We start from the raw sequence: 12,969 nt of genomic DNA on the forward strand, positions 1-12,969 counted from the left end.
CAAAAGCTGCTCCGGTGAGCCGTAGGCGCTGTGCACCAAAGGAGCGCGACAAAGGAGCCTGCCCCTTCGTGCCGCCTCTTACAAGCTACTCCCTCTACACCTTCATCTTCAATCAAACTCTCCACCAGCCCCCCTGAACTGTGCTCCCTCTCAAGCTATTGTGATGCTACAGACTCCTAGATAGGTAGATTCTCCAGCTGACTCGTCCTCTCGATACTGCCATCCAGTCGGCTCCACGCTATCGGTTTAGACCCTTCGGGGTCTGGGAGCCCAACTGCATCTCTTCATTGACCTCCCAACGCCCTATCCCATCTCTAGCCTCTGTGCTCTCCTTTTCCCTTTGTCATATCTTCTCCACCCATAACCTCTCTGCTGGTATTTCTCCCCCTCCTGGTTCCTCAGCTATCTACTCCCCACTCACTTCAATATCCCATTACCCCATACCTGCCTTCTACCTCCTACACAACCACCATGTTGCCTACCATACCCACCCCTATTCTCAAACATCACCCTCACATCCAGAGAATTCCCCCCACATCCCCCCCCCCCATTATCTAAGAGCACTGATCCCCATCATGACTGGGTGTCTGTCCATAGGAAGAAGACACAGGTAGGCAGGGCAGGAAGGCAAGGAGCATAACAGCATACCAGGAACACACAGAAGAGCTAAAGAAGGACCACAGACACTGAAAACGAAGACAAGGACCTCTGCAACTGGAGGGGGAGACAAAATTCCACAGGAACTGAAGAACAAAGACAAGGACCAAGGAACTGGAACACAGGGACTTGAGAATGAAGACAGAGAATGCAGAGGCAAATCGCACTATGGAACGTAGGGAGACCTGTTGCTGAGGTGAGGACCGAAGGGCCTTTCATAAGCCAGAGCCCACGAAGTCAACAGTAGGAGCCACAGGGGATTTCCTGACGCGGGCCCTTTAAATCTGGAGCGGTTGGGCGGGTGCACACAGGTGCCTAGTGGAGTCCAGGAAGAGTGTAGGCGGTATACTGCCACACGTTGCATTGAGAATGTCGGGGCCCAGTGAAATGCAGCGGCCTACCATGACTGCATGGGGTTACTTGGCTACATTGAGGGCCAGTGAAAGTGGCTCGGGCCTGGTGGTAAGTCTGGCAGTTCGAAGGAGGAACTCGCAGACTGCCAAATGCATCAAAAAGATTGGAAACAGACAGCAGAATGAAATGGTTAGTTTTCTTAGTTGAGAAAGGTAAAAAGTGGAGTACCTCAGGGATCTGTACTTGGACTGCTGCTTTTTAATATATAAATGATCTGGAAAGAGGAATGACAAGTGAGGTGATCAAATTTTTAGATGACACAATCATTTAGAGTTGTGAAATCACAAGCGTATTGCAATTGTAGCACCCCCTCAAGTATTATGCTGCCAAGGGAGAGGGGCTGCACAAAAAGAATAACCCCCACTTGCACCCGTGGGTATGAGTGTCAGAGTGGGGAAGTGCGGGTTATGTTACCACCTCTGGGATAGATAATCCAAATGCCCCGATACTCTCTTTTATGGGTCCCTGTGGTTCCCACCCACCCCTGGGAACAGAGTACAGTATAGAAAATCACCACTCTACCGTAAGCATTCAATTCTTTTACTATTAACAGGTAAGTAGAACGATGCATACAGAACTGATAAAGCAAAAGAAGGGAAAATCATTATTAATAGCACGAGACAATAAGCATAACAGTCACTAAATGGCCCAATATTACTTGATATTAAACCAAGCAACCTGCAAAGTCAACCATGACAATGATCAACTTGAATTATTCCTTGCAGTCTGTTGATTTGCCTGCTTAGACTGTACTCTGGAAAACTTTGTTTACCCAAAACCCTAAAGGTAAATTTCACTCCAGTGTATCAGAATGTGTTCTACTGTTTCTCTCATAGTCCCCAGTCCAAGAAGTGTATATTCCCTTAAAGCATAATCAATGAAGGCTATATTAGTTGAAATGTAGTGGCACTCTCTGGGGAAGCTCCAGTCTTATAGAAGCTCCAAACAAGAGGAAACACGCTGGTTCCCCGCCCTGATGCAGGGAGTTGAAAATTCAGAGCAGGTCTCTACTCAGTAGCTAACAGCAGTGCTTATCTGGCAGCTTACTGATGCAACAGTCTGATGTCAATATTGCAAGGCAGGTACAAAGAACGAAAGCATAACCTTTTGTACTGCTGCTGAACAATTTAGGGCTACTTAGCTGAAATCGGTCCTGCAGGAGGGGGACGTAAACTCCTGGCTCCTGCAGTTGAAACTCTTGGACTCTCCTTCTGCTGTGCACTCCGTCTCCTTTAAAGCTGTGGTTGAAGTGGGGAGGGGGGGGGATCCTATCCCCAGCACAGCTCTCTGATCTCCCTCTCCAACTGCTCTCCAATGCTGATATGTCTCCTCTCCTTTCTCTCGTTCCCTTAAAGGTTTAGCTCAGCTCAGTAGCTCGGCTCATTACCAAAACAAAAACACAGTACGGATCCCTCATGCTTTAGGCTTTGTTTGTTTTTTGTTTTTTTTTCTGATTGGTCTGGCATTCTCATCCTCTCTCCTGGTAATACAGTTGGCTCCCCATTGGCTCATGATAGTAACTGAACTTCCTGTGCCTCTTGTAATCAGATAATGGCTGGTTTCTGCAACAGCACAAGTCTCAAGCTGGATTTAAACTGAAACAGTTGTCACCAGTCCAGTTTTTGGGTTTTTTTGTTTACATTATATATCCCTGCGCCAGGTAAGGTCAGGAGGGCAGGGACCCAAATCAGGCAAGTCCGGCCACATCTCCCCCCCACTTAACCGGAGAGCGTGCCCTCACGCTTCTGAAAAGGAAACCAGGTTAACATGTAGTATCTGCCTAATACACATTCCATACTGACTAGCCAAACAGCAATATTAGCAATATTCACATTATCGAATTCGAGTCAAACCCAATGTTCTTTGTATAATGGCCACTACACCCCGGGAGGCTGCTTGCAGTGGGATATCAGAAGGCACCCCTAGGTATCATACATAAGCTTATGCATAGGTTTAATTACTCTTTTCAAGGGCTGAGTACCCTCCTCCCCATCAATGCTGACCTGGGGGTCTGGCTCACCTTCAACATTATCCCCTTGGTGGAAGGCATCAAAAGCTACCTCGGGTGTTTCATTAAGTTCATCTTGTCTCTGGAGTGCTTCTCCAACTGGAAGCCCCTCCTCCCCAACCAGTAGCTTTGCTGAGGGCTCAGGTGCCACTATGTCTCCAGTGGGAGCACTGAGAGGAGAGGATCACCTTGCTGGTAGCTGAAAGGAATCAGTAAGTTTTTGCTTGGGAAATTTTCTTTTTTTAAAGTATTGGGGTGAAGTTAACTATTTGGGAATATTATTTATGTGTTTGTGTGTTTGTGCTTTTAATAGTAAGGCAGCGAATAAACAGAAGTTAGACTGTTTGTATTTTTAAATAGTCAGTAAGGCAGCTAATAATTAGTGTGTTTATTTTTAATAGTCTGTAAGGCAGCTAATAACCAGAAGTTAGAGAGTTTATATATTAAAAACAAAAAGACAAAAAAAAAGTTAGCCAGAAGCTAAAAATAAACTAGGAGCAGTGTATACCTAAGTAAAAAGATTGAAAAGTTCAGTTCAGTTACTCATCTTGGAAAGGTGTTAAGGTAGTGTGATTTAGTTTGATTAGGTACCAACATTTGTTAATCAAGAGAGCAGTGAGCCACTCTGGCTGACTAACTGAAGTTACTGGAGAAGATTTTCATGGGTAATGATTCAGATGGACTGAACCAAATCACGGTGAACCTAGAAGATATGGTAGGCCTGACTGACAAACTGAAGAGTAGTAAATCACCTGGACCGGATGGTATACACCCCAGGGTTCTGAAGGAACTCAAAAATGACATTTTAGACCTATTAGTAAAAATTTGTAACCTATCATTAAAATCATCAATTGTACCTGAAGACTTGAGAGTGGCTAATGTAACCCAAATGGGTATTTTTTGCAGGGTTTTCTGGTTGGCACCACATCAGTGAATGTAAATATAAAATACAGGTTCTTGTAAGTGATATTTTTACCTCAGAAGACTTTACTCTGAAAGTTCTTTTCAATGTAAAATGTATTATAAATACATCATTTTTAATTGCGCGTGTGTGTGTGGGTAGAGGGCTGGAATGGGGTGGGGGGTGCACATTTAAAGTTCTCCTACAGCATCTAATAACCATGCACTGGCCATGGGTTCCAGAGGAGAGGGGCTGGACCAGAGTAGGGAGGAATGACAGATTTTAGACGAGTGTAGATTACTGGAGGGAGATGAATGAATGGGGGGCAGCAGCACAGTAATTGTTAGCACAGAGCAGCAAAAAAAAAAAAAAAAGCTAGCACTGGCCCTGGGGGAAACCCACAGTGAAGAGAAAAATGAGATGCTAGTGCTTTGGGAGCTTTAACCTGACAACCTTGGGGTAATTTAGGAAGGACTAAGATAACATTTGAAGTAAATTCTTGTTTTGGGAATATTGAACTGTTTGGAGACTGTAAGTGACTGTTATTTGTTTTTCTAGTTTCTTTTTGGATGGACTGTACCTTGAGATTCTTGTTATGGCTTTTTAAAATTCATATTGTTTTGGACTCTTCAATGATTTTGAGTTACTTTGGAACTGCACAACTGATGGGTGGACCCTGTTTTATATGAATCTCCCCTTGGGCCTTCCAGATTTTTCTGGTCCCCAATTGGTTGAACTCTGGTGGTTTTCATCAGTTCCGGGGCTGCAGAAGAGTTACTCACCACCCTTGCAGCCCCTGAAGGAACCCTGATGAAAAGGGATTACACAGATGTTTCTCCTTTGGGTCTCACTCCTATCCATGAAGACAAGATCCACAGATGCATAAGAGGCGAGAGAGGTCTGAGAGGTGCTTTTGTGTGTAATTATTTTAAAATCAAACACAAATGGAATAAAAAAAACACAAAAAAGTCCCATAACTAAATAAAACAAACCTTGCCCTGCCCCCAACACTCACCCCTTCTAAATATATATTGCACATTCTTCCCATTTAAAAGGGAACTCTTTTTCCCAGTCCTCCTTGATTGTAGGATGGAGAGGAAGAACCATTGACTTGCCAAAATTAATTCACAAACCATTGAATTTACAAAATTCTTTTATTAGCTCAACAATGAGATTCTGCACATAAAATACAGTGTATCCCTCAAACCATGATATTTTAATTTCTTTATTGCCAACTTTAATCTCTAAAAAAGTCCCAGATTCTTTAAGATTAATTTCCACTGTCTCTAGGGTCAGTATGCAAAGCAAGGGGGATTGTGGTACCCTGCCTTGTCCCTCTATTTAATTTGAAGTCATTTGATAAACATGCATTGAATAAAACCATACCTCTGGGGATCCAGTTTTTATAATATTAATTTGTAATCCATGTTTATCTAACACCCAAAATGTAAATTCCCAGGAGACCTTCTCAAAGGCCTTTTCCGTGTCTAAACTAACCAGCATTAGTATCGACCATCTTGGCCACCTGAACTGCAGCAATAATCTTCCTAAAATTCAGTAAAACACACCTTCCCCAGACAAACCCCATTTGACCATCTTTAGCCAGATCTTGGACCATTCAATTCAGCAGAAATTTTTGGCTAAGATTTTCAGATGTTCATTAATGAAGGATATTGGTTTGTAAGACTCAGAAGGAATTATCACCCAAAAGGCTCCATCTCAATACTGGAAACACAGGTTTGATGATCTACTTTCCAAAAACCTGGAAATTATTATTGACTGGATAGGTTTTCCTCTTCCTCCTCAGACCAGCTTAGGCTGTCTTCTGAATCTTGGCACTCCTCTTGCTGAAGTATCTTGGCATTTGCTCCATCTAAGTCACACCCTGAAAATGCTACTTCCTTCTGGAGCAGAGGCTGGGGAAGCTCTAGCTTTCCCCAGGTCACAAGGTCAGCTTTCTTCAGAGTGATTTCTACCTTGGTGGGGAGCATAATAATAAAGCTCTTCTCAGTGTCAATGACCTGTAGAGAGAGAAAGAAAAAATTTAAAGATGGCCTTGGGTAGGTCATGATTTTGTCCATGTTCATCATACAGGAGGAACAGTCTCTTTCATACAAATTAATAAGGATGAAATATCAGTGATAAGTTTCATAAAATCCTCCAATGCAAGACTGAAGTGTGGGGACAGGACATAAAGTGAGAGTCTCACTGTTTCATGACAGATCAGAAAGATCTCTTCAAATCAAAGTCAGTGATGCTCATTCAAAATGGTACACACTAAATTCTGGTGTACCACAGGGGTCCACTGTATCTGTGACACTCTTTAATATACGTCTTGCTCCACTTTGTAAACTGCTTTCCAGTCTCAATATTAACACTGTATTTATGCCAATGACATACAGTGCTTTTTTCCTTATCAACAATCCTGGTCTTTCTCTTCTGGTTACTTGATATATATTTGACTGTTATATCCTCTTGGCTCTCATATAACAAACTTCAATTAAATGTTGACAAATCTGAAATTGTCATATTCTCAAAAAGAAATCAGCAACACAGTGACTTCCCAAAATTCTTTACATTTAAAGGTCAAAATATAGTAATTAAACAAGCATGTAATCCAAATGTCATAACAGATAGTACGTTATCTATGAAACCTCACATTAATAACATGGTTAAAAAATGTAGTTTTCAAACTGCGTATGCTAAACAATTTTTAATTGATACTTGAACCTCAAGATTTCCATACAGTGCTTTAAGCGCTAATTCTGTTATGGATTACTGTAATGCCTACCTGGCCTACCAGCAAACATAATAAGAGTTATGCAGATTTTACAAAATTCAGCAGCCAGTTTATTGTCTGGTACAGATATGCAGCAACCCATCACACCAGTACTGTCCTCTCTTCATTGGCTTCACATACAATTCAGAATAGAATACAAACTATTTACAATTGTTCATAAATTATTACATAATAATTCAGTTCTGTGGTTCAATTCCATCCTAAGAATACATAAACCAAACCAAGCATTAAGATCTGGGAATAAGGTTACATCTATCAAAGTGGCACGACTGGGTATAATGGGAAAGAAAGTTTCTCAGTGGCAGCCCCAGAGATGTGGAATTCCTTACCCAATAAATAACGCTAAATATCTTGCTTTAAAAGCTTCAAGAAAGTTTGCAAAGCACACTTGGCTAGGCAAAGGTTTGGGGATGAATAATAAAACTGATTTCCAAAAATATGTAACAATGCCGATGCATCAGTGTATTGTTTATTATGTTGTTGATGTCTTTGATTTCAATTATGTATGTATGCAGTAAACTGGTACAAACTATCGGATGTATCGAGTTATAAATAGATTTTAAATGTAAATGTAAAAAAATGACAGAACTAAGCTATAGGAAGAGGGGATAAAGTGAGATCTCATTTACAGCCCAATGTTATATCATGTGCTGAGCCTAGCACATAGGCTAACGAACTCTTGGACTCATGTTTTGGATGCGCTAGGCTAAAACCCGATGCAACAAGGGGATTAGCATGTCTGAAACATGTATCCAAACCAGCACATAGCTAATTATGCTCATCATATGTAAATGCATGTAGATGAGGCTATTTGCTATTACCCCCCAATGCAAAAATCACCGTGTGCCCGGTGCGCACATTTTAACATGGAAAACTTAATGCCAAGGTTGGCGTTAACTTTTAAGCGCTTCAAGCCATCTAAGAAAAAAAAAACCCCACAAAACCACAAAAAAGCTCAAAATACAGCTTTTCCATGGTTCCTCCCAATTAGTATTGTTGTGACGGGGTCACTATGCCAGTCTGAGTAGGTAGAATAAAGCCAGGAACAAAAAAACCCCTGGAACCAAAGTTCTAGAAGGAGGGGGAAGAAAACCCAGGTGACACAGTCAAGGATATACACTGGTGGCTTCCCCTGCAACCATAGAGACAAACACACAGGTGTGGGAGGTTAAGGGTGGGACGTCCCTGGAGCCAATCAGCTGGCAGAGGAGGAGGAGTTTGTAGAGTATAAAAGGGACTCCCTAACCCAGCAGTTTTGGTCTCCTGCTGGGGACTGAAGGAGAAGGACTGCACTGCACTGCACTGCACTGCACTGCACTGCACTGCACTGCACTGCACTGCACTGCACTGCACTGCACTGCACTGCACTGCACTGCACTGCACTGCACTGCACTGCACTGCACGACTAGAACTTTGGTGCGCCTGCTTAGATGGGTGACTGGTGTGACTTCCAGGAAGGTGAGCTGGGAGATACAGGCTGTGTTACTATCTGGATGTACCCACTTAAGGATATTGTTTGAGAGACTGCCAGTGGGTGGTTGTACCTTTGGGGAAGAGTTGATATCCCAGAGGTATGGAGGGAGGTGGCAGTTAGGCCCATGGGGCCAGACTTTGGACTTTGAGATGAACTTCTGAAGCCAGTGTTTGGAAATTGAGTTGCTGGCTCAGTGGGGAGGGCTTCTGCCTTCCATCCAGGCTGGGAGGGTTTAAACCCTGCCTGGGGAGTTGTGAGGATAAACCACAAAACTTCTGTTTGAGTTTAAGGGATCAGGAAAGCTTGTTCAGGGATTGGACCCTGGAACTGATGCAATTGACTGTGTATGGATGGGTGAAAGTGTCACAGTTGTCCTGATACTAAGTAGGAGTAACCACAGGATGCAGCATGAAAAACATTTTTGCCTCTGATCCTGTTAGGGAAACAGAAGCCCATTAGTTGAATGTACATTTTCTTAACTGGTGCACAGCTGCTTCTCCTAGGCAACTGATTGTGTGTCCCATTTACACACTAGGGACATGCAATTTATCCCTAATGCATCCTTTTTAACATGACCCCTCATTTAAATAATGCATTGGGTGCCCATTTTATGTGAGCCAATATTGCATCAGCCTGTTAATGTTGTAGGATCTCATTTACTGCTGTAGGGACAGGGGATAAAGTGAGGGGATCATTTACTGCTGTAGGGACAGGGGATAAACAGGTTGATCCAGTAACTAACTAGTGGTAGGAAGAGCTGTGTTAGTGCCTGGTGCACCCATGGTTTCTGCATGCACAGTCCAGCTCACCTACTGCTTGATCCTGTATGTAAATAGCTTGCAAATGCAAGCTGAGTCTAAGAAGTGTCTGAAGCGTTAGGCCTGTGCAACCCATTTTACTGTATAGAGTGCTATACAGTGCCATACAGTAACCTGGGTGCATGGGCCTAATGCTTCATGGACATGCTGGTATCTGTCATTTTGAAATGACAGGTACCAGGAAGTGGACAGTTCTCCTATGCTCACCTGCCCTGGCTGTGTCAATGGATGCTGGTCTCCGGGGCAGCCCCAGTCCTCTCCCCCCTCCTCCCGAAGCAATGAAAGTGAAAAAAATCTAAAGTGAAAAAAAAAAAGTTGCAATGAAGTGGATGGTCAGGATTGCCAGTCCTCTCTCTCCTCCTCCTGAAGCAAGGCTGCTTTACTTTACTGGATTGACCTGACATGCTTTGAAGCTTTCCTGTATTTTTTCTTCCCCCTCCCTCCACTTTCTTCCAGCACTTTGCCTGTTTTCTTTTGGGGGACTCTTGTTTTCACCACATCAATTCCCTGCTCCCCCCAGCAGCTAAGGCCTCCTCCCTCCTCACAGTCCCATGTGTAAAGCAACGACTAACTTTTTTTTTTCGCAGCCGCAAGAGATTGCCAGTCCTCTCTCTCCCCTCCTCCCGGAGCAAGGTGTGAAAAGCAGCCTTGCTCCGGGAGGAGGGGAGACAGGACTGGCAGTGTAAAGCAACGACTGACTTTTTCGCAGCCCTCCTCCGAAGACGGACATCGGCTCCCCTGCCTCCCGGAGGTGAAGATGGATGCCTGCACGGGCGAAAGTGGCCCCTGTGCGTGCAATTGGGGATAAAGTGAGGGGATCATTTACTGCTGCAGGACAGGGGATAAAGTGAGGATCTCATTTATTACTGCAGGGCAGAACTGAATACCAGGGACAGGTGAATAAATTGAAGGACAGAAGCAAGCAATGGTGACATAGCTGTGCAGAGACTTCTCTGAGATCTGGGACAGGTTTCCTTCCTTGGAGAGAGACTGCATCCAGTTTGAGTGGCCCTTATATATTATATCATGTTTAAAAGCAGTACTTACACCCCAGAGATTCATTGTCTTCTGGAAAACTTTGCTTTTTTCAAATGTGATGCATATATCAAGCTGGAAGAGAAGAGAATAGAGAAAGGAGAAGAAGGAAGGTATAGAGGTAGATTAATTTGGTTGCTAATTTATATATTCTTAGCAAAAGTCTGCAGTTTAATTTTGTGCATATATCAGTGTGAGCACACAGCCTGTGAAATATTTTTCCACTTCTTATTTTTCTATAAACAGACTGTGGTGTTTCCTTGTAAATATATTCACTTAGCTTTATGGCATAACAAGCTTATATGTATTGCCAAAGCAATATATAGAATAACTGATTGAAATAAAAGGTAGGAAAAGAAGGGCTATATGTCATTTGTTCATATGCAGCCTGTGGTGTGTCTATGTCCTTGGGACCGGACTGAGCCAGGTGGACACCCCAGGTAAGCCAGAGCTATGCCCAGCCTCCCGCTCTCTCCCCCCACACAGCAACAGAGGGATAGACTCCAGTCCAGCGCCCCTCTCCTCAGCGACAGCCGCTGGACCAGCCAGTGGTAGCTGCTGATGCTAAGGGATGGTCCCTGCCGGCTCTGCCTCCCACCCCTTCTTCTTTGTCCCCCAGCAAAGAGCCAATGGCTCAAGCTCCCAGCGTCCCCCACAGGCATCCACCTGGCTGATCTGCCCCATAATCAGCCCCTGTAGGATATACAACCTGCAGAGTCTCTGTATACACACATTACTGCAGCGTGTCCGTGACATTGTTCCATCTACAGTCTGTGACGTGTTGGTATGTGCAAGCCCCTTGCCATGGTAGCATATACTACCAAAGTGTAGAAGAATGTGCTAAATGCACCCTTCAGTATGTCCACTTGCATACATCTGTGCATGGTATATGGATTGCAGTGTACCTGTGTATACCATTCACAACCTGTGGTAGATTTGTGTGCATACTCCTCAGTGCTTTTGGGTTTTTTTCATTTAATTTGTTTTTCTTTTGTTAGTTTATTTTACAATATGAATTATATGTATTGGTTTATACTATTTTATGTACATTACTTTGGGTGATTTTATTGTAAAATCTGGAAAGTGACTCATAAATTTTAATAAAACATTGAATAAGTAAACTGTAGTGCATCCATGTCCATGTTTCTGAGCACCATACAGTCTGTGGTGTATCCATACATGTCCATATATATCATTGCTTCTTCTACAGGTTGTAGTGTCCCCTGGGCTTGCCTCAGTGTGCTACACAACTCAGAGTATCTGTGTATACAAGTCACTGTATCATGCATGGCTCATGGAGTATGTGTATAAGGTCCTGCAGTAAACTAACAGTTGACAGCAGATAAGGATCTTTTACTCACCCAGTTTTCCATATATACTGTGTCACAGCAGACCCTACAGACCCTGTTTCTGCTTTGTTCTCTTCCCTACCTTGCTCTTTAGCACTTTCCTTTGTATCCTTCTCAAGCATGTTTAAATTCTGACACTATTTCCATTGTTACCATTTCTGCTTGGTGGGCAATTTTAGGCATCCACCATCATCCTTTTAGCCTGCCTCCTTCCAACTTCATAGCAAGACCTCTAGACCTTCAGCTTCTTCTGTGGAAAATGTCAGCTTCTTCTATATTATGGAAGCCTAAGAGATATTTCTTTTACATCCTACGCATACATTCTGACTTCCTGAAGAGTTTTTGCATAGGGTTTAACATTTTGACAGTCCTCTTCTAAGCAATTTTCATCCTCTCTCAAGGCCTTCAGAAAGCCGTGAGAATATTCACATTTACCCGGCACAGTTATCTCTTGCTCCTTATCTGGAGTAAGTGATTGTAAACTTCTTAAAAGTGAAATACTGACTGGGTAAGGGGTCTGGGTGAACTGGTGGGAGGAATTCAGGCTGAAGAGCCAGAAGGGACTCGATGACCTACAGATGTATTGGGCAAAGTGGTAGACTAATTGATAAAATTGGAAATGTCTTTGTCGTGCGCATGTTAGAAAATCTTATAAGTTATAGATGTAAAAGCCAACTTACTGGGTTAAATCTAAAGTATAACTTTAAAATTAGAAGTAAAGAAATACGTGAGAATATCATTTGCATACACATCTGGTTAAATTCCGACTTATCCGGGAAAGTAGCAGCATTTACCCAGACAAGTTCTGACTTGTCCAGCTAAGTAGCAACAAACCCAGCAGAGCTGGAAAAGTAGTGTTTTAAGGCTTTGCTGCTACTTAGCTGGATAAGTCAGAACTTGTCCAGAAAAATGTCACTACTTAGCTGGATAACTTGCAACTTAACTAGCGAGTTTTTTTTTATTTCATTTGCACTTGTTTAAATGCATATTTGCAAGTATTTTATAACCTGAGTAGGTTTTATAATCTGAGTAAGTTATAAAATACAGAAGCAAATTTGCAGCTGCCCATATACATGCAAATCTGGGTGTGTGCATATGTTTTCAAGTTATCCTTCCTGGGAGTCATTTACCAAACCATATTAGGCATTGAGCAGGTGGTAAATGAGTTGTGATAATGCATGGTATTTTAATACCATGTATCATTTTAACCCTAATAACACCAACATGGTAATGGGCTGCCTTGGTTGCAAATACTTTGCAAATTGTTGGAAAGCAGCTCAGTGCTAGGCAATGTCATGATAATAAAATAATGGAGCCTGCCTGAAAAATCGCAAGCTGTGCTATTTTCTTTCCTTTTTTTTTTTATTTTGCATTGTCAGAATATAATACACTATCCATTAAATTATGAATAAAGAGATTATACATCTTATTTTCAAAGGCATACATAATATTTATAACATAACATAAATCATTATATTAAGGTAATGTTGGATACCAAGATTTAAAGGAAAAT

General features: G+C 42.6%; 1 protein-coding gene across 1 annotated transcript in view; it reads right to left on the bottom strand.

The window, feature by feature from the left end:
- Positions 1-5,115: 5,115 nt before the first annotated feature.
- ITGB1BP2 (integrin subunit beta 1 binding protein 2) overlaps positions 5,116-12,969 on the bottom strand; it is a 69,508-nt gene continuing 61,654 nt past the window's right edge. The window contains exons 10-11 of the mRNA XM_029607223.1: positions 10,120-10,182; positions 5,116-6,001 (exon numbers count right to left, since the gene is read on the bottom strand). Coding sequence (XP_029463083.1) covers positions 5,753-6,001; positions 10,120-10,182 — 312 coding nt within the window. The 3' untranslated portion in view covers positions 5,116-5,752. The remainder of the gene's footprint in view (positions 6,002-10,119; positions 10,183-12,969) is intronic.

Source organism: Rhinatrema bivittatum, chromosome 6 (genome assembly GCF_901001135.1).
Source record: "Rhinatrema bivittatum chromosome 6, aRhiBiv1.1, whole genome shotgun sequence".
Classification (NCBI taxonomy): Eukaryota; Metazoa; Chordata; class Amphibia; order Gymnophiona; family Rhinatrematidae; genus Rhinatrema; species Rhinatrema bivittatum.